Here is a 27,026-nt window from a genome sequence, read left to right on the forward strand (position 1 = left end):
TTTCAAGAAGAGGATATCAAGCACGAAGACATTGTTGCAACGCGGCTCAGAAAAGCCGGGATGGGTGTGACAATCCTAGTTTCGATGCAGCATTGTTAAAAATTTGTTCATAGGAAGGCGACATCGCCAACGGAAAGCTTGATATGTCTCTTGGAAACTGCCAGAGATGATTTGATATTTTGATATGCCTTGATCATCATATTCATATCGTGGTTCGTACGATACAGATTGACCTATTTTTTGAATACAGAAGCATAGATTATACCTTTCTATATTCAGCTGCTGCGTACCTCGAGGGACTCAGGGGCCCGGCCTCTTATTGCAATAGTTCCGATCGAAATGCGAACGAAGAGGAGGATATCTGTATGACCCCCGGAGTCATCGGAACAGGAACCGAAATAGATACACTTTTCATTCAAATCTACCTTGATTTGTTCCACCAATTCTGAGACACTTTTGCGCGGGAATTGGATGATTCTTGTTGGGGTGGATTGCCGGTAATTGCTGTCGTCCCCGGGCTTTGCTCCGGCAATCAACTGGGAGCAGAGAGGGAGTTCAACACGCCATCAACTGTAATTCAGAGATCGACAGGGCAATTACTTTACTGTATCACTTGCGTCGTCAAAATATCAAAGGATTGACTCTATTTCCGACAGCTAGGAGCTTCTAAATGATCTTCAACCCGGTCACTGCCTGTAGGCCAGCTCCGTGGTTTGGCCTGTTTGCAGCCGCCACACCGGCGGCCCCCGAACGGGAAGGGATTAAGTAATCGGGAAAGTTTGTTCCCAACATCTGACGGAAAAGTGTCGCTATCTCCCTCCATCCTTCCCCCCATCTTCAATTGGGCTTCTCGTCGTGCATCATGCTCTTCCGTACTGCGGCCCGCCAGGCTGCGCCCCTGCGCCGGCAGGCATTTGCCCCTCTGACCCGTCGCTCTGTCACCACCGATGCCGCTTCGTCGCACGCCGAGAACATCCCGCAGGTTTGTTGAGAACTCATCCGGAAAAGTGGAAAACGCATCGCAGGGCCCGGAATACTCAATGCTAATTCTGGGAACTTCTCTGTATAGGATGATGACAAGCCGTTCACCGTCCGCCTCTCCGATGAGAGCTTCGAGACCTACGAGCTCGACCCGCCTCCCTACACTCTGGAGACCACCAAGAAGGAGCTGAAGCAGATGTACCACGATATGGTCTCGATCAGGTATGCGCTGGTGCCCTCTCGATTGATTCTGGGCAGCTTCTGACGATTTGTTTCCCCCCTCGCATTACAGACGTATGGAGATGGCCGCCGATCGCCTCTACAAGGAGAAGAAGATCCGTGGTTTCTGCCATCTGTCGACCGGCCAGGAAGCCGTCGCTGTCGGTATTGAGCACGCTATTAATCGTCAGGACAAGGTCATCACCGCCTACCGCTGCCACGGTTACGCTCTGATGCGCGGTGCCACCGTCAAGTCGATCATCGGTGAGCTGCTGGGTCGCCGTGAGGGTATCGCCTACGGAAAGGGCGGTTCTATGCACATGTTCGCCGAGAACTTCTACGGTGGTAACGGTATTGTCGGTGCCCAGGTTCCTGTCGGTGCTGGCCTGGCTTTCGCTCAGCAGTACAATGAGCAGCCCAACACCTCCATCATTCTGTACGGTGATGGTGCCTCCAACCAGGGCCAGGTCTTCGAGGCTTTCAACATGGCTAAGCTGTGGAACCTGCCTGCCCTGTTCGGCTGCGAGAGTATGTTCTCTCTCTTGTCTTTTCTTTCCGTCTAGTCACACGCACAGTTTCAACTAACACATAGACCATAGACAACAAGTATGGCATGGGTACCTCCGCCGCCCGCTCCTCCGCCCTGACCGAGTACTACAAGCGTGGCCAGTACATTCCCGGTATTAAGGTCAACGGCATGGACGTCCTCGCCACTAAGGCCGCCGTCCAGTACGGCAAGAACTACGCCATCTCTGGCAACGGTCCTCTCGTCTTTGAGTACGTGACCTACCGCTATGGTGGTCACTCCATGTCCGACCCCGGTACCACCTACCGCAGCCGTGAGGAGATCCAGCGCATGCGCTCCACCAACGACCCCATCGCCGGTCTTAAGCAGAAGATGCTCGAGTGGGGCGTCACCTCCGAGGAGGAGCTCAAGGCTATTGACAAGGCTGCCCGCGCCAACGTCGACCAGGAGGTCGCTGAGGCCGAGAAGATGGCCGCCCCTGACAACAACTCCCGCATTCTGTTCGAGGACATCTACGTCCGCGGCTCCGAGCCCCGCTGGATGCGTGGCCGCACCGTCGACGAGACCTTCTACTACTAGATGAGTTTGACCTTTCTGCGCGGTGCGTTGGGTAGATTTCTGGGACGAAAAAACCCGTGACCGGGGCCCTGCCGAAAAGAGCTGCTTGTTTTGGTGCGCTATCAGGGTTTCGTTTTGACTGATACCCCGTTCAAAAGCGGGAAAGAATAATCCCCCACTCCGCCAGTGCATCCCCTGTTCCTATCTACCATTATCTGTAATTTAGCCGATGACTCCTACTACTATTACCTCTTATGTTTTTCGCCATCCGCTTGTTTTTGTTCTAGAGTAGAGCTATGTCATCACTTCTTTGGTTTCTCAATTGTCGTTCTGAAGTCACTCTGCAAGATTGAGGCCCACCTGTAGCCGAAATGTATCAGTCTCTCCGGTATGCCGTCTACTGATTGATTGCTCAATGTTAGATCAGCCTTTCGTTATTGACTCTGCTAGTACAAACAAGGCAAAGTCCACAGTTTCATATATTTATGTAGATTATGTTTCTGCACGAGTCGGCCGTGATCTTAATTTAGTCGATCGTCAATGCATGAATGGAGTACCTTGGGTGGCGAAAACCGAGTAGTGTTATGTGGGCGCGGCTGAATAGATATCGAGATTACTAGTAGACCGAGAAAGCTCAGGATACATTCTCTTATTTTGGTTGGGGGGACTTTGTCAGCTCGAAAAACAACATAAAGTGATTTCAGCGCCATTTAGTAGAGATTTTCGAGAGATTTGAATACTTAGTTTCGACTTACTTTTTTAACATCGTAATGGAAGGGTGCACCTACAGTGGGTGAGCTGAGTTCACTTTTGGTACATGCAATATTTCATATTTTAAAGCATTTTGATCATCCGCCTACTGGTTTCTGTTGGGTTCAAAACAGGCACTTTCTAAGTATATCAATGAGATTGAGGTCGCGAATATGCACCTGAACTATATTGGGTATCATGCGAATAAATATAAAAATCACGATCTATCCTTTCATCACAGCCGCAAATCCACTCCAAAGCAAGACCAAGATAGAGAGCGAGCGAGAATTTTCTATCTATGAGGATTGCTGCCGTAGCATTTCAAGAATCATCTCTTGAGTTCTCTGGACGGAATCGAGCTTCTCTTCCAGCGCGGCACGGTCGCGGTGGAGCTCAGCCTTCATTTCTTGCCGTAGCTCCTCTTTAATCTGATCGATGTTGATAGACTGGGCGTTGTTAGAGTTAAGTTGGTGGGAGCGGCCCTGTGAGAGTAGCTGTGGTTGAGCGCTGGACTCAGAGGCGGCTTGGACCAGGGCAGAAATCACCGGGGAGGCACGTAAATCGGAGCTACCGTTTCCAGATGCGGCGTCAAGATGTTTGTTGAGTTTTCCAAGAGTTTCAAGGACAGCATTGAACATAGGATTAGTAGGAGATGGTTCTGATGGGCTTGTTGGCGCAACAGGCTCGGAAGCTATCGCTTGTTTGGTTGTTGTCTCTACTCGGGAACTTGAAAACATATTCTCAAAGCCCGGGGGCAGCTTGACGCTGGTGGAAACTTGAGTTGGAAAGTCCCCAAACGAAGAGACAGGGATAGATGGGGCAGCAGATGCGGGAGCAGAGTTGTTAATCGGGGTGATCTCGGCCACAGAGTTTGTTCCATCATCGGGGAGCGGGTGGTTCGCGTCCAGACCGGTGTCATCGGGACTGGAGGGCGAGCTAAGTCTAAGTTGAACCGATGCGGGATCTTGCTGAGGTCGCCATTGATCTCCTGGCTTTAACTGCGAGCGACGGCGCATCATCTCATCACGCTTTGCAATACGTCTCGCCTCTGCTTCTTCCCACCGCTGCCATGTCGGAATCCAGGAATCGAGGACAGCGCACCATTGTGGGTTCATCAGTTCTTCCGTTAGGCTAGCCCCGAATTGATCTCGTTGCCGTTGCTTCTGATCCTCAAGAAATTTGACACGCTGTTTTGTGACCATCTCTACTTTTCGCCGCACTGAATGCCACGAATAAGGACGGCCATGGGCATGCGTAAACTCTGCGGCGACGGTCTTCCACCAGTTGCAAATATCGCTGCGCTTGCCGAAGCTATCGGCATGGCGGTTACAGATCTCAAAAAGGGAGACCTCCTCCTTGGTTGTGAGTCGCTTGCCATGTTTCCGGGGCATGTCGCCGTAATTCTCGGCATCGAGGTCATGAACACGCTTCAAACCGCGAGAATCTAGCGTTGTTGAGCCCAACGAGCCTTCTTTTGCGGCGCGAGTGGTGCCCACGGGCATTGACATGCGATAAAGGTCTCTTTCGACAACGACCCCGCTTACATTGTGCAGAGGGCGGACCCCGCCCTCGTCAACCGAGTCGCCCTCGCTGGCTTCGGAAACAGCGTGATTTGCCGTTACAGGGTTTCTTACAGCGACTGAAACGGACTGCGTAGCTGGACTGAAGCTCTGGTGCAAGCCCGATGACACTGTGGAACGAGCTGTCCGATGAGTCTGATGAGTTTGATAAGGCGAATGGATGTATTCCTGCGACGGGTGGCGCACCATTGACGAGGGAACGCAGCCGTGCAGGGCAATTGATTGTTGATACGGGGACGGAGGAGTTGCCCCTGCTTGATGGTGATTATTAAAGCTGGAAGGTCGTGATAGGTCGGCGGATTGGGAGGATGGAGAGTGAGTGCTCTCTTGCCAGGGGAATATGGTCATTATACGTCGTACAATGTGCCAGTTGCGGGCCAGCTTTCTTGATATCGTCGATCTCGGGGGAGCCCGAAGTGCAAATTCACGGGCGCGTTTGCAAATTTTGGCGCGGGCGGTAATTTTCACGGGAGTTGCAACTGGGCTGGGCTGGGCTCCGCCTTTGTATTACGCAGCATTTACAGCGTGATGACACGAGTAGAAGTAGAGATATGGCAAACAACAATCGTGAATTTCTATTTATTGAACCGTTTGTTCAGATATATCTCAGTAATCAGACTGGAAATGCAGATATGGGTTCAATTTCTTTATCCTTCCCAGCTAGTGGCCACAGCCTGGACAGCTATTAGTGCTTGCTTGGGCAGCGCCTGTATATGATTATACCTATCATCACATCATCACTCCCAGACATACATTGCAAACAGATGTCACAGCGTTGCCCAGAATTATGGATCAATTGTCTTTTCATAGTTTCTTCTCAGGGCCTCTCGGGGTGAGACCCTAGACGTCATGGGCAGAAACACTATTATATACAGCTGGCTTTACTGATATTGACGAGGCCAGTACATAGTGGTTTATATATAGCACGGATCCCAGAAAATGGAATCAGAGCAAGAATGAAAGTATATTCTTGAGACCAATGGATTTCAGTAAAAATGTAGATGACATTGATATATCAATTTACAATTCATTCATGGATATGGTGATACACAGGGACACAGCAGTCCCGACAACAAGAGAGAAAAATAACAAGGCACCAACACCATGGTCCACATGATCCCATCAAAGGGGTCATCTTATGAGCACCAGAAGAAATATGCAAGCAGAGGGGAAGAAGTCCAAAAGAGACCCAAGTAATACAGTCGTGGGAAATAGGTAGGAGAAAGCTGTAATGGAAACAAGGCAGGAGGAGTAGCGCAGGATTAAGAATATGCTGTATGATGCTGTCACATTCCCTCTACCAACGTCTCTTTAGGTACCAGCCGTAGGCTGGGGTGCTGATCGACTCGCCAAAGGGAGTGGGTACCTCAGCGAAGCCAGGCCGCGCGACAGGATGGCGCAGATACACTGCAGCGCAGATGTTCTGGTTCACTTCGAGATAGCGCGGAATGAAAGCAAAAGCGGACATAAAGTCGCGTGGACGCCAAGGGGTAGCATAAGGCTTGGAGTTATCGATAGGGTTGTCGCGCATCTGGGTAAGAGCACGTCTGAGGACTTCGAATTCCTCATCAGTAAGCTCAGAGGTGTCAACCTCGCCGCCCTCAGCGGCAGTCTGAAAGGCCTCAGAGAGTTTGGTATTGTCCTGCTCCGATTTCTTGGGAGCAACAGAGGAGTCTTTTGCGGTCTCCTTGGCGTCGTTCTTTGCGTCCTTCTCGGCCTTCTCGGACTTCTTCTCAGCCCGCTTGGCCTTCAGCAAAAGAGTGAGTTCGGAAAATTGGGCCTCCAGGCTGTCTGTGAGCACAGAGCTTGTGTCGGAGCGGGACAGCACACGGCGCACAGCCTTCTGGAACCCACGTAGCTCTTGCTTGCGCTTAGCGGGGAGAACTTCCTTATCTGTGGACATAATGGTCTTGGCCTGGGCCATTAAAGCTTTGAGAGTGCCCCGAGTATCCTCCTTCCCATCCTTGGGCGTTTGCTGCTCGGCGGCCTCAGTCTCCTGGGCCTCGGCCTCCTCGGCCTCCCCATCATTCTGCTCCTTTTGCTTGAGCTGGCGACCTTCGCGACGCTCGAACTTGGTCTTGGGGGCACCGGTAGCGAACATGACACGCTCCGGGTCGACTTGGAACAGGTCACCGGGGTTGAGAAGGTAACTTGGGTGTCTCATCTATACGCACGAAGAGTTAGGATAATCAACATCCAATCTGTTGCAGCCCGGATTTTTCATACCTTCTGTCCGTTCACGGTAACCGCACCGTGGATAACAAACTGTCTGGCTTGTCGAGTGCTGCTGGCAAACAAGGCACGAAAGATGGCAACATCCAGCCGTCGCTCCAGGGGAGCAAAAGCCATCTGTGTGTAAGGAGTCGGGCGATTGGGTCGAGACCTGCCCTCCCGGTTGTCCAACCCAGAACCACGACCAGCAGAGACCTTGGATCCATCATCAGCGGCCAGGTCGGAAGGAACCATTGGGATGACGCTGCGGATGCGGTGAGAGAACATGCGCTTCCACTGGCCCTCACGGACCTGCTCGCCATGGTAGGCTCGCGAAACGGCCTTTGCTGTCCATTTTTGCTGGAAAAATGTGCGGTTCGTGGTGGCAGGTGAGCGAAATCGTTGCAGATTATACAAGTTGTACTTGCTCCATGATTGACGGATTTTCTAGACACAACGACGATTAGCTATTGGTGGCCGAGGCATAGAGGGAGTTCAATTGAACATACGCCCTTGGATAAGGAGGTGCTGGCTCTGTTCCTCATAGTGGCGACTCCGTAAACACGACGTAGGAGAAGTGGTGATTGCTGGTCCTCCTTCGAGTCCGTGGATTGCTGCTCTCCCAAAACTTCCGCGCTTCGCACGTGACCACCGAGCAGTCTCTCTGTTCCTAAGTGGTGCCTTATTGCCTGCAGTATGAGGCGCCATTATTAACCACTTTTGATTGGTCAGAATACCTCTCGCTTACCACTAGCGTCGGTTGGTCAGTTGTCGGGGGTATAAATAGCCCGCCCGCCCGCCGCCCTTCCGCTTCTTTTTCTTTTCTTCTTCATACTTACCTTGTTTGGGTGGCTGCGATCATGAAGGCGGTCCACCACAGATTGGTCCCTGCATTGCACAGCGCGGCGGAACAGTTTGTTCAACGGCCTTCGGGTCATTGACAGGCGTATTCTTTGGCACCTTCCACTATGTGGACCTTTCTTTTCATCAAGCCTTGGGTCAGTGACCTGAGTTTGGAGAAGAGTGAACTCGCCGTAGCGTTCTTTTGTTTCTTTTGAACAGGGTTTGGGGTTCGATCAACTCCAGGATTGCTAGAGTGCCACAATGCTGTCTTGAGACCACTTGTCCGACCGGTAAAGTGTGACCGGTCCCGCCGGTGTTATATAATTCGAAGTCTTGGGGGACACAACGTGTTTCACTAGTATTCCGCGCACACTAGTATTCCGCGCACCCCACCAACCACTACTTTTTGAAAACACTATTTTTCCACCAAAACGCCATATATTTAATTCAACTATTTGCTAGGGCACCGAGTAATCTTATGCCCTATATTCCTACATCCAGAACACTGAAATACACGCCTAGTAGTAGGCGTAGCGCCCTCAGTAGGCTGCTGAGCAAGCTCTGCATCATCGTTTTGAATAGCTTCAACGCTTGCTGGCAACGTTGAATCAAGAGATATAGATTCGCTGACCGTAGAACCTTGCTGCATAGATATCTGGCGAGTAGAACGTGTGCGTTTTCGACGCTTCTTCTCGTTGAATCTATGTAGTTGCCGAATCTCTTCCGCTTGTAAAACAGTGTTATGAAACGCTAGTTCAGCACCTTTGATTAATTGATCTAGCGCTCTCTCTGTAGGGCTTCCTGGCGATCGCGAGCGCTTGCGTAGTAGAGCTTTGATAGATGAAGCTTGCTTGCTAAGCTGCCTAATCGTATGTGGCGTAGTAGGCACGAAAGCGCTACTCCTACTACTAGGCCTACTAGTAGTAGTAGTAGTAGGAGGTGTAAGTGTTCGAAGCGATATATTAAGCTTCGATAGGACTCGGTCGGCATCTAGCGGAACTAGGCCGGCGCTGGCGAAGCTTGATTGTATAGTGCTAGGTAGGAAGGCTTCCTGGCGTGCTAGTGTATAGGATTCTAGGAAGTCGAGCTTGTCGATATGGTTATATCCTAGGCGAGCTTGGGCCTCGATTAAGCGACCGTATGAGCGCTTTAGGATAGCAAAACATCCTATATCTAGCGGCTGTAGAAGATGTGACGAATGCGGCGGCATACAGAGTGGTATAACGTTATTTTGCTGGCAGATTAGGTCGAATTGTGGTGTTAGATAGCTTCTATGACCGTCTAATATTAGCAAGCGATATTTGCCTTGCGTACGACTAGTAGTTGCTGGAATAAAGAGCTTTTCTAGCCAGCGTAGGCCTATATCATCGGTAGTCCAACTGTTCGGTGATACTTCGATTCGCCAGTCTTTCGGTAGGTTATCAAACCAGCTAGCAATATAAACCTTTCCTTTGAATACTATACACGGCGGAAGCGAGTAGCCGGTTGCCGATATAGATTCAATTGCTGTTACCCACTCCCGATTTCCAGGTTGTAGTAGAGGCTTCCGACCGTATATATCCTTCCGTGTAACGATTCTAGTAGTAGATATCAAGCCTATTGCAAAGCCTGTTTCATCAAAGTTATAGATATCGTTAGGAAGGATCCCGTTTTCATAAATCGTACGCTCTACTAGCCTAAACCACGCGCGTAGGCTAGTAGGATCTTCGTTTTGCGCACGTTGATAGTCGTAGCGTCTAGAGAATCGGGTACAAAGCTCAGATCGACGTTTAATATAGCGTGTTACCCAGTTAACACCTATAGTAGGAGGTAGAAGAGGAGGGAAGATATCACCACGCGCTACTAGTAGAAGATTCGCCATACTAGCAATTGCTGAAGGCCTAGGGGAAGCTCCACGCGTATCTAGTGATAGGATCCACTGGCAAAGCGAATCTTCTTCTTCTTGTGTAAGCTTATTCAAAGATGATCGTTTTTCCTGTTGATTTGGCACTCCTTTCATACGGTCGCGAAGCGTGCTTTCTGGCACGCTATAAATCCTTGCTGCTTTGCGTATAGATAGGGTAGGATCCTTTTGAATAGCAGCAATTGCTAATAGGATCCTACCCTCCCTATCGGGTGATTTTGAGCGTTTTTCAGAACGTTTTGGTGGCATGGTGTATGGTGGAAGATAGTAGGTGACGCGTGGGATACGCGTTTTGGATGGGGTGCGCGGAATACTAGTGTGCGCGGAATACTAGTGAAACACGTTACCACACGTTTCATTTAGGTCACCAGTGCCAAATCGTGTCCGCAATATGTATTTCAGTCGGTCTCATCGTCGATCTACCCGGGCTTTGGTAGGGGAATTTTGTCTCCTACATAGGACAGTCGCGCACCGCTAAACCCCACCAGGCGCGGGACCTAATGTTGAGAAGATGAAGCCGCCAAATATCACGGACCAACCCGTGTGCGTCAGACAGGTACAGGAATACCCGATAACCACCCTGTTTTGTATGGTACTCGGAGTATCAGTGAAATGCAGCGACTGAAGCGCTGTAGTCTGAGAGCACTGGGATATTTAACATTCCCCTGCCCGACACTTAGTTAGGCATCATCTGATTTGGGATTCAGTGTCATTCGTTCCAATCAATCCCACCTGTTTCTAGCGGATACCATATATTCCCAGTCGACACCTAGTTTCTAGACTAATTAAAGTGGTTCGGAGTGGGGATTGCGCTGTCATTCTCTGTAGAACGGATATGATAGATGATACTCGCCGCTCCTACGAACGCCTTTAGTGCCACCACCGCCGCCTTCTAAGCAGGCCTAATACTATTTCAAGCTTGACGTTTGAAAACGACCAATCGATTACGTAGAAAGTTGTTGATTCTCCATCTCATTTGATCATGCCTATATGAGGTATGGATTTTTAAATATATTATTATTGCATTATGTGCACGTAGTATTCAACTCCATGGATCACAAGTGGAGGGAGACATTGACCCAAGGACTCTCTAAAACTGTTCTGGAGAAGACGTCTTCGTTCGAACATCTTTCCACCCCATCCCCGAACAAAGTACCACACAACAAACCCCGAGTGCCGTGCCCATGTAGAAAACATGATCAATACTATCGGCATAAGCTTTAACCACTCCGGCTACATCTTGACCCGATACCACATCTCGAATGCCGGTTGCTCCGGCTTGATTATTGTCGTAGGATTCACATTGGGCGCATACTTACGGATCGAATCCTCTAGCCCGCTTGAGAAACCCACCTGTGCGAAGGTGAGACACACTGCCCCGAACAGGGTCTGAGAAAACATGAGAATTGACATTGCGACGGAAATTTGTTCAGGCGGAAGCGCATTTTGAATCGCAATGATGGGCTATTTTTCAACATCTGGGATTAGCAGATTTCGTAGCTAAAGTCTTTAAGATACTTACCACCTGATAACCGGCTCCACGTCCAGCTCCAAGTAGGATCTGGTATCCTACCCATTTTGCGGTCGGCGTATCTGGGCCCCAGGTTGAAATTAAGCCGTTACCGATGGAAGCAACTACACCGCAGAAAACACCCCACGGGAGATAGTACCCGAACTTTCCAACTGAAGGTTTTGTAAGTACGAAATCGTTGAAAGAAGGTTGGAATAAAGGGAAATGTAGAAGGGGTTTACTCACTTAAAACCCCAGAGAGCATAGTGAACATTGACTGTGCCAGAATACTAGGCAGTGTATAGACTCCGCTCATCATAGGAGTATCATTCTTGACAGCTTGGAAATAGATAGGAAGATAAAAAGAGGTTAAGAGATTCATTCCACAGATGCACATCATAACCAGGCAGCTTACCCAAACTATGCGCCTGGAGATCATCGCAAGAGGAATCATAGCAAGGTCACCTTGGCGATGCTCCCAGAAAAGGAAGACAATGAATGTAGCACCAGAACCACAGAAGAGTCCGATAACGGTCACATAACTCCAGCCGTATTAGTTTACCCCGTATTCTATCGCAAGGAGGAGCTGAATGGCTGCTGGGGCAAAGAGAACAAACCCGATGAGGTCAAGCTTATGGAGAATGGTTTGAATAACGGCGCCTTTCACCTTAGCGACTTGATCGGGAATTTTTATTGACACCAAAAGTAACGCCACAATCGAGCCGACCGGAAGGTTGATATAGAAGCCTAGTTAGAGACATTGGTCAACTCATACGGCATCTTCTAGACCAGTCTCCAGGAGCTTACACCATCTCCATGTCACGTATTCTGTAAATATACCGCCTAGAAGAGGACCAAGAATAACTCCAAGTTGGGAGACTAATAGGCCGATGTTAATGTTGGTTGGCGAGAACTGAAGATAGTAGTACTTACTACTAATTATAGCCCCAATCAGTGCTAATACAAATTATTAGCAGGACACATCAGTACTGGGACAACGAGCTCGTACGAGGTGACTTGTGCAAGGGGACAGAGGCTGTAACGATTGTCAAAATCCCATTTATCAAGCCCGCAGATCCAATTCCAGCGACGGCTCGAGCAATAATAAGCATCTTAGAAGAAGTAGCTAGAGCACAGATAAGTGATCCCAACTCGAAGAAGAAAAAGAAGCCGAGAAATGTCCACTAAAGAAAAGATTAGTCCAAAATTCTCATATTCATAGAAGAAATTTCTAGAATCCAACTACTTTCGAGCTGAAGTTCGTGTAGATCCTCCCAGTCAGAGGCTGCAAACAAGCTCTTAACTGTTTATTAGTATTTGATATGCCATAACGGTTCTAAAAGTCTGACACACCCGGTAATTTGGTATGCGCCCCCATACCATCCAATGTCGTCAAGGGAGTGGAAATGCGTAGTGATTGATGGAATTGCCTGCAAGTCACATCAAGGGGAGCTCATAACACCAAATAGAAGGACAACGCACTGTCACGATGATCGTAGTATCGAGTAAAACCAGGAAATTCACCAGAGTGACTGCACTCATCACCATAATAAGCTTGATCCCGGTGAGAAATTGGATTTCTTCATTTTTGGCTAGCTCTGAGTTCTTTCTCGTTGCATCCTTTGGGGTTCTTGCTAAAGATCTCGGTGGAGACTGCAATATTGACTCATCCAACTGTGTCTGCACCGCAGATATCTCGAAGCTGCCTCTATTTTTTATTTCCATTGTAACTAGAGGATTAGTAGAGGGGTTCATTTTAGCATCCCTTGGAAGACAGTGGGAACAAGCTAATAAACGAACTCAAGTGCCGTAGAATAGACTAAGGAGCAAGGAGACTCAGTACTCAGTGCACTAATCATAGAGCACTATGGTAGGAGGTAGTCTGAAAGCGTCGATAATACTCAACGGTAGACGATATCCAGATAGACCGACGTTTGTGAGGTACTGCTGACGACAGGCCATATATCTCCTACAGAATACCTGGGAGTGGAGAAACCACAACATGGAGGTGTCCAAATACGGTAAATTAGAAGAGAGCGAGAGTTGCTAGGACACCAGAGCCCATTCTTGGCGTCCCAATTACCGAATTGACCGCTTGTGGGCCATAAAGTTCCTCCCTGAAGCTTAATACCATCGAAGTGTGCAAGGGGCGTCAAATATGTAGGATGAAAGTTTATATTGAACCTGCGAGGACCATGTAGATCTTGGAAAATTGGTATGAGTATTAGCTATGTGCCGAGTGTGCTGCTCCTTTCTGCTGCGAACCCCATGGGATCTGTCGGCTAGCTCTTGACCCTTGCGCTAGCAACGTTAGTAAGTATTGTAGTTCAAAGGAAGATAATTATCATTTCATGGGGGCTTAGTGAGGCTATATAAATATATAACAACAAGATCAAGTTGATTTGCAATCAACTTGTTTCTTCGTATAGTCAACCTCCGCAGGGATATCTGCGACACCAAGAGACTTCTCAGCATCAAATGTGCGATAACAAGTAACTCATCGCAGGTCAGCTTTGCGCCAACCAACCCCCTCGTAGATTTCAGCCCTGTCGAGCGTATGATATTGTGCTTCCATGCAGCAATTACCCCTGCATTATTCAAATTTGTGCTTGGTCGCCAGATCTGCAGTCTAGATTAGGCTACGGCCCTCTAGCGATGTGCAAGCACCTCTTCGCGATACTAGAGATTGATTCTCACTTCTCGATAGGGATAAAGAAGCCAAGACTTGCACGTGGTAATTTGTAGATCGATCGTCAGACGATCGAATGCAAATGGCTGGAAATGTTCAGGGAAAATAGATTGATCCATTTTCTATTCTTCATACTTTCTATCGTGATCACTTCTATTTTCCAGAGCTGTAGTGACTCACAATCTCGAAGATAGATTGCACTACGACACAAATTGCTTTTCAGGTGGACCACTATCATGGCTAAGTCCAAATCGACAGCTTCGAAGGTCTCGCCTGGCCAATCACATATTTAGGCGTTTTCCAATGGGCCGATCATTGGTCATATTCCTTCAAACACGGGAGGGAGTTGGTGTCAATATAGTAGGATACGGTATCGGCTAGGAAAGCTAGGATCCAATGGAACGAGATGCTCAATATGATGATGTCTTAGGTGATTGAACTATCTAAGTGTTAAAGGGGGGGGAGGGTTTATTGAAGATCCCCTGCCTCGCTGTCTAGCGCGTTACGCGCTAGGTTCCGAGTATACATGGGTTACCATACAAAACACACAGTAAATGGAATATCCCTGTAACAATCTGACGCACATAGGGGATATGTGGATCTCGGCAGTATTATGCGGTCTTCCTACTCGACAGGTGTCCCTCTGGAATGCATGCAAGTGTGTATGGGGTCAATCTGCTCTGATATTCTCATTACGGTGTAGTTTATCAGTATTGAGGGAGCAATCCGTCTTGGTTATGGACATAGAAGGTGGTTTCACCCAAAAGGGTGATTAAGTGGAGACTCCGACATTGATGGACTGTTGAGGAACTGCAATGGGTTCAAAAAATTACCTGTGGTAACGAAAGGGGCAGTGAAAAAAGCGGTGGAAAATGAACGTGGACGATCATCTTTCAAGCCATCGACCAACTTCATCGCAATGCGCCACATTCGTAGCGCTAAGAAGGGACTGGCGCTGATCGAACGAGTATGATCGATGATGGTAAAATACGAGACAGGTATACTGTAACGGCCGTATCACAAAGGTCTTTACAACTCGGCGGATGGGACACACTCGGTGACAGTTAATATCATACATGGTTTCCAACCAGTCCGCACTCTCTTATACCACCTTGTGATTTAATTTGTTCCCCCAAGCCGTCAAACGAACGACGTTCACTGAGGTTTCGAATTTTAAAGATCAGCGTGCTCGACTGTAGTACTACAAAAGGTTGTGCTAATTCTAATGAGCTAAGCGGATCGGTCACTGAACTTGATCTCTCGAAGCCGTGCAAGAATTTTGCAAGATGAAATGACTGCATATTCGCGATTGTACCGCCTTGATTTGAACATCCATCTCCCCCACAAGGAGGTTAAAGCTTTCTATCTGGGATTGCAGCAAGAGCAAGGTTTGCCTGGGAGCAACCATAAGTCCTTTTGTTTGATTCCCACAGCTTAGAGCAGCACACGATGACTGATAAAATGACACGCAGATTGACAGATTTGATTTACCAATGAAGGCTTACAATGCAATTGCGGTAAAATAATTGTACCGCAATATTCCATGTTCTCATCAACCAGCACCAACTCTCTCCTCGAAGCTTTTACAGGCAATTACCAGACTAACGGCTATGGTAACCTTTCTATGCTCAGAGACCCGAATAAAAAGCCCCATGCAAGCCGAAGAGACTGTAAAGCTGCCAGTTTCTTATCTTTGAGCACATTATTGGACGCTACTTTTTTATGGTACGTTGCGTATATTCCAAGCCAAAAGAGCCGTTCCAGCCGAGCTTTTGCTTGATCCAAGTAGAAATCCAGGATCTGTCGGCGTATGATGGGAAGCAAAGGCTGGGAAAGGAGAAGAATATTTAATGCGGAAGGTAGATGGTGACCATTTAATTGGGCAAGGTCTGGCCAGTCTAAAAGACATCCTCCACTTCTACCAGCCTTACGAGGACCCCGAGGTGCTCGAATTTCTGGCAAATCACCTTTTCATGTAGCTTTTGGGTTCATTGTGGCTCATAGAACTAATACGTCTGTCTTTTGATCCAAGGCTGGTCGATCTGAAAGAACTTCAATGGACATGCTGTGTCCTCGCTGGAAGGACATGCATAAAGCGAAAACAGTCTCAGGAATCTAGTGTGGGAGAAAGTGTATAGAAGAGCCAAAACATGGCTGGCACTGCAGGGGAACCGCTCTGTAGTGGCTGGAGGACCACCTAGCAGTACAGTGACACATTCGCGTGGGCCGAAAGCGCTAGACTCGCAGCATCCAACGCAGCGTTTAGGCGCTTGAGGATCTCTCCTGAATCCTCTAGACCCACGGAAAAGCGTACGATGGTCTCATTTGCGTCATAGGAAGATGGTTGCTTCTTACCGGTCTGCCCCGTCATCTGCATATATGGCGACGCAATGCAGACATCCGCGCCAAATGATAGCCCTTTATAGCTGATTAAGTGGTCGAAAAAGACAGAAGCGCTTCCGATGTCGGCAAACTCTATCGTGAAAACGCCCCCATATCCTGATGGAGGCTCGTTAGACCAGGCAAGGCGCATGTGGCGCTCGTAGTATGGACGTGATGAGCACACGGATGGGTATAGAATACGCGTCACTGGGCTCGCGGGATTCGAGACGAGAGGCAAAAGCTGGGTTACAAGGTATTTTGTGGTGTCGTTGATTCGAGCCATTCGAGCTAGAAAATCCCGGCTATTGAATTCCAACCGGATCGCATCTTGCACGAAAAGGCTATTCTCGTACGTAGCAGACAGTCGTTTCCTCAGAGCGACATAGTGTGTCGAATTGGGATTCAGGATGACACTGTATGTGTTGAGAAGAGAGTATCAGTTCCAATTTCTCTCAAAGGGTGCCCCAGTCCTCGAATTACCTTCCTGCCATTACGTCGGCATATCCGCTGAAATATTTAGACAGCGAGGAGACAACAACGTCGGCCACTCCCAGGAGATCTACGTTTGCAAAGCTGGCAACACTGTCATCCACCACTATAGGAATGTCATGTTGATCCGCCACTAGACGTAATCGCTGTAGATCTACCGTCTGCAGTAATGGGTTGCTGGGAAATTCACACCATATTGCTTGCACCGCGCGAGCCTCCTCAGATCCCAACTCTAGCCGGGCAGCAATATCATCCAAGTCGGCCTCAGTTCCTAGGTTATAAGATTTGAGCCCTGGACCTTCTGTTTGTAGGAGTCTAAGAGTAGGCCCATACAGGAGGCCAGCATTGATGGTCTCCCCAGCCCTCTCGGCCAGAATTGACTGGTGAATGTGGTATATGGCTGCCATCCCGGAGCCATATAGGAAGATGTCGGATGGAGCGACCTGCTTGAGGACCCGGGGATCCATCCCTCGGTGCTGAACATAGCCAGCAATTCTTTCACGAAGTTTTTCGTACACAGGGTGGGAATTGGGAAGGGTGCTCCCTATAGTGGTGGTGGTAGAAGCAGTCAATGCGTGGACCCGAGGCTTCGAACCATACTTTAAGCAATGTTGTGCCAAACGTGGGGATATGCCTGGCCCCGCCCGTTCCCAGAACGCCTGAGCCTCGGAAGACGTTGCATTAGGGTAGATGACTGCATAAATCCCTGATATAGACGAGCGCGCGTGATTGTCATGACACACCGAGCTACTAAAATTTACCCAGTATACCCTTATCAAATTGTCGAGGGTTGAATGATCCTTAGTCTGAGAGAGAAGGAGGATGTAATTCTTGCAGGAAAGTGCCGCATGGACACCAGAGAACAGCAGAAGTGAAGAGTGTTTGCGATCTATGTCTTCGTGGGCCATGTCCAGAATCGTGGAACTAAGCTTGAATGGCTTATAATTAGCATCATCCAAGTTGATCCCAGCTAAACGAGATCGCAGAGAGCATTGAGACTTACAGAACGTATATCAGGGTGCACAACGGACCTGGGATAGCCGTTATTCATTTGCGCTTTTCCCTGCCCAAAATCTACCATATTGGTCCATGTTGGAATTTGAACCAACAGGCTATTTGGACGACCAGGATATGGATCGCCAAGCCGAAGTTCTTGTGGTACTGTCATTAGATGCGAGGCTGATCCTTTCGGCTCAGTCCTGTCCATAGCGAATGATAGAGGGTCTGTCTACTGTCTGTTGCTAGGAACGTCAACCCGCCCTATAAACAATCGTTTGTTCAATATGGGCGGCCTGGCCGGTATTGTGACCAAGCCAATCTTACCTGGCATGTCAGGAGGTCTCCCCCTTGCCGCCAGATATTTTGCTTGATACACAGATAACCCATAAGTAAGGGCTGTCGGACGGATGGGTAAACGGATTCGTCTTCCATGACAGGCGAGCACAAATCCGATCGAAAAACAATTTTCCGTTAAGGCTATCCTACCACTTGCTCCACAAGCGTACAGGTCAAGGTCGAGGTCTAGTGAGAATCACAATGGGCATGGTATGCAATAATAAAAATCCCCGGGCAAGGAGGAATTAAGGCATAATATAACCTTGTTATCGGCTTATGGTTTGATATGCTATGTTTTCATGCCTTGTGGGGGGAGGGGGGTGGTAAAGCAAGTAGGCATGAAAGAAGACTTTACGAAAAGCTTCTGCTTTCTTATCTACTGTTTCGGTAAGCTGTCCGGTGTTTAGGATCTTCAATAATAGAGTTAGGCCACGTTTATACGCACTCTTGCGGTTCCTTGCCTACTTAGACTGTTATGGAACAACTAATTGATGATATTCCGATCGACTTCGAATACGAATCGTATGCGGAACGATAAGGTTCACAGGGAACAACAAGTTGGAATAGGATTCCTTTATCGTCATACCTTCGGCAAACAGCGGAATGACGACATTAAACTCATAGAAAGACAATCCCCCTTTCTTTCGAACTGAATCTCTTCAAGATTCAGGCATTGGAACGATAAACTTTTACTATTCTTCTCTGATTCAATAACGATTCAATATTGTATTCATTTTCCTTGCCTGACCAACAGGCCGCTACCCTGCAAGTAGCACCCTAACAGAGAATCCTTCTTTCTTTGAAAATGAATCTCTTCAAGATTTACTTATTAAAATAATACACCTTCTGTTACCCTCCAAGCTAGGTCACCTGACCCCAGGGCGCCTTCTTAGCTATTTCAGAGCATAACCAAAATGCTCACCTTTATATCTCCTGACTCTATCACATATAGCGTTGAATTATATTATATCTAGTCTTTGGATCATACTCAAAATCCCGTGTTAGTGATGCCCTAGATACAGCGTTATTGGCAGTATATACTATTGCTAAACCTTGCTGAGAGGTAATCTACCTCTTACCCTTTTTTCTTCATTTGCTAGCAGATTCTGCTAGATTATGTAGTATATTAGTGTTGTGGAAGGAAGAAAAAACAATAGGGTGGGGGGTTGTTACAGTAATAAAAAGTAGGGTCAGGAAAACTTTTGAACACCATTGTATGTCTTATTTGACGGCGAGGGGGCTTGTAATCAGTGGGCTTGTAATCAGTGAGAGAAAAGAAGAGAAAGTATAAAGCTGATAGCATTAAGAGAGATACAAAAAAAGAAGCTACTTGTCGGAAAGAGAATCTATGTAGATGTGATGACATGACAACGCGCCAGTACGTCAGCTGCCTCCTCGAGTGAGCATTTGCACTTTCCAATCCATTCGAGTATCCTGTCTTGCCCCCTCATCTTCTTGTTATAAAGGAACTCAACCCTAAGCTGACCATGTACAATCGACGCGGCGATGTCAATCAGGGCAAATCGAGAAAGAGTCGCCACAGCAGCAGGGGGCTCTGTGACTGTAATATCAGATGGCTTGAACAGCGAATCAGGACGTTCTAGCTGCTGATATAAGCCCATGTAATTGAAAATGACCTCAACGGGGCCCTTGATTTGGAATGCCTGCTGTCCAGCAGGATTGAGGTATCGCGATGTGAAATAGGACCATCCATTGCGCGGTATCTGCCGACGTGTGTCCTTGACACAGCGCACCACCTCTGCAAGACTGCTGTTCCGCGTAATTGAAACTGCCACTGGAAAAATGGTGGTAAACCAACCAACCGTTCTGGATAGGTCAATGGTAGAGTCCCAGCTTTCTCGACCATGACCTTCGGAGAAAAAAAGGGGTGCGTCACGGTCCTGGAATATCTGTGTAAATGCGTACAGCAAGGCCGCGTGAAGAATTTCAACAGGCTGAGTATCGAAGGCGGAGTTGGCCGACCCCGTAAGAATGTTGGTTAGGTGCTTCTCAATTGTGAAGCTACTTTGGCCAATATTGTTCATGGTGTTTGCGACGTGTCCAGGGGTCAGTCCCCAGTAGTCATACCGGGGTGGATTGGCCTCAAAGGGCAATGCAACCTGTGGAGGCAAATGATTCCGAGCATACTGTGCTTGCAATTGGGTCCATGACTGGAAAGAGAATGGAGGAAAGCCGGCGATCCTCCCCGAGACCATGTATTCTTCTAGATCTGCAAGTATAATTCTCCACGAGACAAGGTCGACGACAAGATGATGAGCTGTCATAAAGAGGTACTGCCCATCATGATCCGAATCGATCAAGTCCACGCTGAATATAGGACCCTTAGCAATGTCTATCGACTGCTGGCTGTTATGGAAGAGAAGCTCCATATCTCGGAGGGTAGTAATCTGGTGGTTGCGAAATATAAAGCAGCCGGCCGTATCAGCAACGATCTTCTGCCGCCAGATGCCGTCCACAATGTTCACGAATCGAGCCCGGAGCATAGGATGGCGTAGACTCAGAACTTCGATAGCTTGCTTGAGCTCGTTCGAAGTTATGGGACGGGAAACGCAGACCAGGAAAGACTGGTTGAATAGGTTTTTCCCTGTGCCCTGCGAAGTAAAGAATAGCTGCTGGATCGGGGACAGCTCGAAAAGATTGTCGGTAGATTCCGGGAGCTGCATGGAGTCGGTCTCTGTATGCTTTACATGACTTAATAGCCGCATGACGGTTTTGTGCCTAAAGATATCGGTCACTGTGATATAGGTGGGTCCGGACTGGGACTTCGCCGACAGCTGCATTGCCGTGATTGAATCCCCGCCAAGTGAGAAGAAGCTGTCATTCATGCCTACAAGATTGCGATCGATATTCAATACCTCGGCGAATAGTCTTTGTAGCTCTAGCCCCTCTGGGGATGATGCTGTAAAGTTTTTGCCCTTGTCGGATTGGAGGCCAGCCCATTCAGCCACAGTGTGACTGGATCCGATGGCTTCAAGTTTCCTGCGGTCAACCTTTCCATTTGTAGTGGTGGGGATTATGGCCACAGGAATGTAAATGTTCGGCTGCATGTAGCTCGGCAGGTACTTTTCCAAGTCCTGGTTGATGACCTCGGCGTAACTGCTTAGTCTTTTGCGGAGCATGCCCGTGGAGCTCATTGCCTGATCACCTAGAGCCAGATAAGCTACCAGGATCGGGGTATTGCTTCCTTTGGGCTTAGTGACCGCTGCTACCACAGGGACTGCTGCTCCTGTACTATTCATTAGAGCCTGCTGGATATATTTCTCTACCTCTTCCAACTCCACCCGCTGGCCATGAATCTTAATTTGGTTATCTTTTCGCCCAATGTAGACGATCGTTCCGTCGGGATTATAGCGGACCAAGTCCCCAGTTCGATAAAGTCGTCCCTGTCGACCAGGACCATGCGGATCTCCTGCTCCTCGAGCCAACCATGGAGTGTTTTTCATGAATACAGCTGCTGTTCGTTCCGGGTCGTGATGATAGCCAAGTCCCACTAGTGGGCCTTCCAGCCAGAGCTCCCCCATACAGCCCACGGGTGCCAATTGGTCGGGTCGAAGAGGGTCAACAATCCACGTAGTGCAGCCTCCCCCTCTTCCGATAGATGGTATGGACATTTCCTTCTTGAGATGCGCAAATGTAACCCATACGGCGGCTTCAGCAGGGCCATAAGCATTGATGAGATGGACATGTGGACTCCACTGATCCATATCCACCCGTGATACGGCCTCTCCACTTAAGACGAGGGTTTGAAGGAGCGGCAAATGGGAAGGGTTCAGGAGCCGTGAAACAGATGGAGTGAGATGCGCGTAATTTACCTCCATCCGGCGGATTGCTATACTGAGATCTCCGCGGCGCTCTGACTCCTCGGGTATGCAGACGCAGCCACCAGCTGCAAGGGTGTGAAGGATCGTGCCCCAAGAGACATCGAACGCGTAGGATGCAAAATCCAGTACCCGCGAGGAGCTAGAGAGTTGTAAGAGAAGCCTTTGGTGAACTATGGCAGTGCTGAGGTTTGAATGGCTGATGGCCACCCCTTTGGGAAGCCCCGTGCTCCCAGAGGTGAAAACCAAGTACAGGCTGCCGTCAGGATCGACCTTCGGTAGCCAAGAATCACACTTTGTGTTCAGCTCAGCGAAAGTGAGGGCCTCAACCAGGACAACAGGGCAATCCGCAAGTGTTGAAGTGATAGTGTGAGTCAAGGCTGAGGTTAGGATGAGACGAGGCTGGACCTGCTTGATGATCCTTCGTAGTCTCTCTTCGGGCTGAGCAGGATCCAACCCTACCACAGTTCCACCAGCCTTCATTACGGCTAGACTGGCAACGGACATCCACCGTGATTTTTCGAAGAGTAGCGGGACGTTCACCCCTGCTTCAACACCAAGATGACGGATGTGGCATGCCAGCTGAGTGGACAAAGCATTGAGCTCTCCGTATTTGAGATCGCCATCCCACGCGCATATGGCAGCGGCCGCTGGGGTTTTCTCTGCCTGTTCCATGATGAGTTCATGCACACAGCGGCTAGAGGGCTTTGTTGCGGTCGCATTCCACTCCCAAATAGTCTTTAAGTCTTGTTTGCTGATCAAATTGACTTCCTGGGCGCTCTGGCTCCCGTGCTTGATGATATGTGAGATGGCGTTCAGGAACAGGTCCAAGGCACTCTTTGCATGAATTTCTGATATCACCGACTCATTGAAGTCAAACTCCAAGTCGATCTTCTCATCTCCGATCCCAATATTTATCATTATATCGTACTATTTTTCATATTAGCTTAGTTCCATAAAAAAAAGGGAAAGGCCTTCCTGTGTTTCTTACCTCGGTGGGATCATGTCCTTCTTTGTGTTGAAGTGATATGCCCGACTGATCATTCTGAGACCCATATCCACTTGCTTGAACCGAAATCGCAGTATTGAAGAGCCCTGTCTCGGGTGTATCGCTGAAGTGGAAGATCTCGGCCAGCGGATAATGCTGAAACTCCAAGCTGTTGACATACTGCTCCTGGTTTCTCTGTACCAAAGTCAGCAGCGAATCCTTGCTGGCCAGATCCACCAGACTGGTAAGCATATTAATGAAAGGGCCAACGGTTCTGTCAGCCCCCCGTAGAGGAATATCGCGGCCAGATTGGAGATAGCCAAAGCAAACGGTCTCCAAGCTGGTGTATGCCCGCAGGACCAGCGCCCATGCGACATGGAAAACGTTGGACGTCGTCAGTTCATATTCTGTGCAGAAGCTGCGCAGTGCCAGATGCAGATCTCGCTCGAATGTAATAGGTATTTTGTTATGCGAACGCCTATCTTCTGCGCCCGGATTACCCAGTGGTGGAAATATGCAAGGCTTGACCCCTCCAAGATGAGTATGCCAGTATGCCTCCGCTGATTCAATTGACACGGAGTGAATGTACTGGATATAGTCACTGTAAAGGGGTGCTGGAGGACAAGGGCGCAAGCCATCATATATCACACAGAGCTCGTCTTTGAGGATTCCCAAAGAGAAGGCATCGATCAGAGCATGGTTTATGGATAGCTCGCACAAAACCCCCGAGTCTGTCGTGGAGAGGGTGAATACTGAGCTCGCTTTGGCGGCGGTCAGGGAGGTTCTTTCGAGTCTATCATCTCCGGTGGACGATTGTACGATGTGTACGTTTGCCTGGAGATTCTTGACAACCACCTGATCCTTCATCCCGATGCCCGAGATGCTATCCACGAACAGGGTGCGAAGAGCAGAGTGGCGGGCTACCACCTGCTGCCATGCCTGCTTGAGTCGAAATATATCCACAGCCTTTACTCCATTCATGGGCTGTGCGATCCATTGTACCCGGGTCCTGTAGAGTTCCGGGTTCTTCATCTGGCTAATGAGAATTCCGTCTTGGAGCGGCGAACAGGGATATATATCTTCCACCTGCCCATATGAAAGGTCCAGCTCCATGAGCCTGTCCTGCAGGATCGGCAATGCAGAGTCCGCCATACGCAGCGATGGGAAACTGCAGAGGGTATAGCTTGGCTGGAGCAAAGGAAGCTCCTGCGCCGCAGCATAGAGGGAGAGTTGACATTCCTTGACCCATGCGCGGATGGAGTCCTGATGTTGCATGTGTCGATTATATAGAAACTCGACATGAAGAACACCATCCATTATCGATGCGGAGATATCCACAAGAGCAAAGCGAAAAAGCTTTCCAGAAACATCAGAATGCTCGTTCACCCCGTCTGGCATGCCGTGCAAGTGGAATAGGCTGTCTTCCCTCTCCAGTTGCTGATACAATCCGAGGTAGTTGAAAATCACCTCGACAGGGCCATTCACTTGAAATTCCCGCTTGCCAGCTGGAGTAAGAAACCTGGTCTCAAAGTATGGACGACCATTGCCTGGTATCTGGCGTCGGGTGTCCTTGACGTGGCGCACGATACTGGCAATATTATCCCCCTTCTTTGCCGTGGCTACCACAGGGAACAGCGTGGTAAACCACCCAACTGTGCGGGAAACATCAATTCCAGATTCCCATGGCTCACGGCCGTGACCCTCGCTGAATATTGTCGGCGGTACTCGGTCATGAAAAGTGTTGGCGAAGGAATGCAGGATGGACGCATGGAGGAGCTCCACAAACTGCGTATCAAATGCCGCGTTTGCAGGCCCTAACAAGGCATCCGTTACCCGCTTGCTGACAACCAGGCTACACTTGATCATATTGTCAAAAGTGTTCGAGCTGCATACTGGACCCCAGTAATCGAGCATTGGCGGCAGAGGTCGAGCCCCATCTGGCAGGACAGCCTCTAGCTTCGCATGGGTCTGTGCGTGATCGGTCTGCAACTGGCACCAGGTCTGGAAGGACATCGAGGTTAAGCCATGAATGGATGCCGTGGTCAAGTGCTCTTCGAGATCACCGAGGATGATTCTCCAAGAAACCAGATCCACAACCATATGGTGGGCTACCAGGAAAAGGTATTGGCCCGAGGTTGTATTGATCAGGTCGACGGCCATGAGCGGACCATTCTGGATATCAAGTGATACCTGGCTTCGATTGATCACAACGGAGGCAGCTTCAATATCGACAAAGTTATGCTGGCAGACGCGATGGCTTCTAGGGGTTCCAGGAGGCAGGATCTGCTGGCTCCATAAATCCCCGCTGCACTTTAAACGCGCGCGCAACATGCCATGATGGGCTACCAAAGCATCTACTGCGGTCTGGACTTGAGGAAAGGTCGTTGGCCGGCGGACCTGCACAAAAAAGCTTTGGTTGAAATGATTGCTGAGCCGCCCCTGCTGCATATCGACAAGCATCTGCTGGATCGGTGACAAAGCAAAGGACACACCATCACCGTGATGATCATGGCCTTCCGGCCTATGTGTCATTGTGAAATCCACCACTGTGGATACACCAAGAGCCAATCGAGCGATGGATTTGTACTTGAAGATATCCATGACAGTCATTTTGAGGTCCACGGACCGGCCCTTCGCCGAGAGCTGCATGGCGGAGATCGAATCACCTCCTAGGGCAAAAAAGCTGTCATGAATGCCAATATTGAACGAGCTCAGGTTCAAACACTCAGCCCAAAGCTTCTGGATTTTTCTTTCCAGGTCCGTTCTCGGTGGTTGGTGGTTGGTTCTGGTCGGTTGCAGCTCCACCAGTTCTTCAAGGGAACTGGAGGCCCACATTTGACGCAGCCGCCGTCGATCTCTCTTGCCCGTGGCAGTCATAGGAAGTTCGACTACCGGGAGAAATAGGCTGGGCACCATGTAGCTAGGCAACTGGTCCGTCAGGAGCTCCCTGACCCCCTTGGTGTAGGGAGTCAATTTGGCTCGAACAGTCTCGGGGGGCCCAGTGCCGATTCTCCAATCGCCAGGTAGGCAACCAGGGCTGGGTTGGCACTTCCCAGGGGAGTGATGATCTCGGCAGCAACAAGGACCCCCACGGCGGCCGGAGGCAAGGCTTGATACAGAAAATGCTCAACTTCTCCTAGCTCCACCCGCTGGCCACGGATCTTGACCTGCGTATCATTTCGCCCCACGTAGACCAGCTTACCGTTGGAGGTATATCGAACGAGATCTCCAGTCTTGTAGAGTCGACCCTGCCGCCCAGCGGAACCGGCTGCCCCCTGGAGCAGCCAGATGGGATCATGGACAAAACTCATGGCGGTTTTCTCTGCATCGCCCAGATATCCTTGTCCCACCAACGGCCCTTCCACCCACAGCTCTCCAATCGCGCCCAGGGAGCTGAGGCACCCGCCGTCCGATGGCTCTACCACCCACGGGATAAGGCCAACCGGGGACCCAATAATACTGGGCTGGTCGTTCGGGCCTTCGAATGTGTGGATTGTGCTCAAAACAGAGCATTCGGCAGGACCATACCCGTTCTTCAAATCAACCTTGCCCGCCCATCTGACCAGGTCCTCGCGGGTGATGGCTTCTCCGATTAGAACCAGGGTCTTGAGGCTCGGCACCGCATCTGCGTCGAGAAGCCGTGCGGTGGATGGGGTCAAAAGAGCATGGTTGACTTGCAACTGTTCCATGCACTGTGCGAGATTGCCACTGTTTCTCTCTGTATCCGACGGAATACATAAACAGCCCCCGGAAGCCATCGCATAGAGGAACTCGAGCCACGCCACATCAAATGCATATGAGGAAAATCCAAGGACCCGTGTGGTAGAGGTAAAGCCTAATGCGTCCAGACCGTAGTAAATCGCGCTCCGAATGTTTTGATGAGATATGGTGGCCCCTTTCGGGGATCCCGTACTGCCCGAGGTGAACGCGATGTAAAGTCCGTCCGTCGGATGGACCGTTGGGAGGTGCCAACAATCCCGAGATGCCTCCGGTAACGCCGACAAGCCTTGCAGGGTATCTCTGTTCACGCAGATCACCACCTCCGCCAGTCGAGATGCAAGAGGCATGTATGTGTCGGAGGTGAGGATGAGCGGGCCTTGGGTCTGTTGGACGATTGACTATAATCGAGCCTCTGGCTGGCTGGGGTCCATTGCAACGACGGGACTGCCAGCTTTCATGGCAGCCAGCATGGCAACTGGTGTCCACATGGATTTCTCGAAACA

At 49.4% G+C, this 27,026-nt stretch overlaps 6 protein-coding genes across 6 annotated transcripts; 1 reads left to right on the forward strand and 5 right to left on the reverse strand.

The window, feature by feature from the left end:
- Positions 1-862: 862 nt before the first annotated feature.
- Positions 863-2,305, forward strand: N7462_002654 (pyruvate dehydrogenase (acetyl-transferring) subunit E1 alpha; the record flags this gene model as incomplete). The annotated part of the gene is made up of 4 exons (XM_057074380.1): positions 863-982; positions 1,070-1,203; positions 1,274-1,728; positions 1,800-2,305. The coding sequence occupies 4 exons, from the start codon at positions 863-865 to the stop codon at positions 2,303-2,305; spliced, it is 1,215 nt and encodes a 404-aa protein (XP_056938021.1).
- A 1,025-nt stretch (positions 2,306-3,330) lies between these two features.
- N7462_002655 (uncharacterized protein) lies at positions 3,331-4,803 on the reverse strand (the record flags this gene model as incomplete). Its single annotated transcript, XM_057074381.1, has 1 exon — positions 3,331-4,803. The coding sequence occupies one exon, from the start codon at positions 4,801-4,803 to the stop codon at positions 3,331-3,333; it is 1,473 nt and encodes a 490-aa protein (XP_056938022.1).
- A 1,108-nt stretch (positions 4,804-5,911) lies between these two features.
- N7462_002656 (mitochondrial 37S ribosomal protein uS4m) lies at positions 5,912-7,370 on the reverse strand (the record flags this gene model as incomplete). Its single annotated transcript, XM_057074382.1, has 3 exons — positions 5,912-6,778; positions 6,841-7,272; positions 7,335-7,370. 3 exons carry the CDS (start codon positions 7,368-7,370, stop codon positions 5,912-5,914), a joined length of 1,335 nt encoding a protein of 444 aa, XP_056938023.1.
- Positions 7,371-10,804: 3,434 nt separating this feature from the next.
- Positions 10,805-12,806, reverse strand: N7462_002657 (MDR family MFS transporter; the record flags this gene model as incomplete). The annotated part of the gene is made up of 11 exons (XM_057074383.1): positions 10,805-11,035; positions 11,094-11,254; positions 11,328-11,358; positions 11,497-11,623; positions 11,699-11,828; positions 11,889-11,960; positions 12,015-12,038; positions 12,091-12,265; positions 12,328-12,379; positions 12,435-12,511; positions 12,564-12,806. 11 exons carry the CDS (start codon positions 12,804-12,806, stop codon positions 10,805-10,807), a joined length of 1,323 nt encoding a protein of 440 aa, XP_056938024.1.
- Positions 12,807-15,967: 3,161 nt separating this feature from the next.
- N7462_002658 (uncharacterized protein) lies at positions 15,968-17,848 on the reverse strand (the record flags this gene model as incomplete). Its single annotated transcript, XM_057074384.1, has 3 exons — positions 15,968-16,565; positions 16,633-17,611; positions 17,650-17,848. 3 exons carry the CDS (start codon positions 17,846-17,848, stop codon positions 15,968-15,970), a joined length of 1,776 nt encoding a protein of 591 aa, XP_056938025.1.
- Positions 17,849-19,322: 1,474 nt separating this feature from the next.
- Positions 19,323-26,870, reverse strand: N7462_002659 (acetyl-CoA synthetase-like protein; the record flags this gene model as incomplete). The annotated part of the gene is made up of 3 exons (XM_057074385.1): positions 19,323-22,745; positions 22,807-25,723; positions 25,789-26,870. The coding sequence occupies 3 exons, from the start codon at positions 26,868-26,870 to the stop codon at positions 19,323-19,325; spliced, it is 7,422 nt and encodes a 2,473-aa protein (XP_056938026.1).
- Between the last annotated feature and the right edge of the window lie 156 nt (positions 26,871-27,026).

Source organism: Penicillium macrosclerotiorum (genome assembly GCF_028827735.1).
Source record: "Penicillium macrosclerotiorum strain IBT 26536 chromosome Unknown utg000002l_segment0_segment0, whole genome shotgun sequence".
NCBI lineage: Eukaryota > Fungi > Ascomycota > Eurotiomycetes > Eurotiales > Aspergillaceae > Penicillium > Penicillium macrosclerotiorum.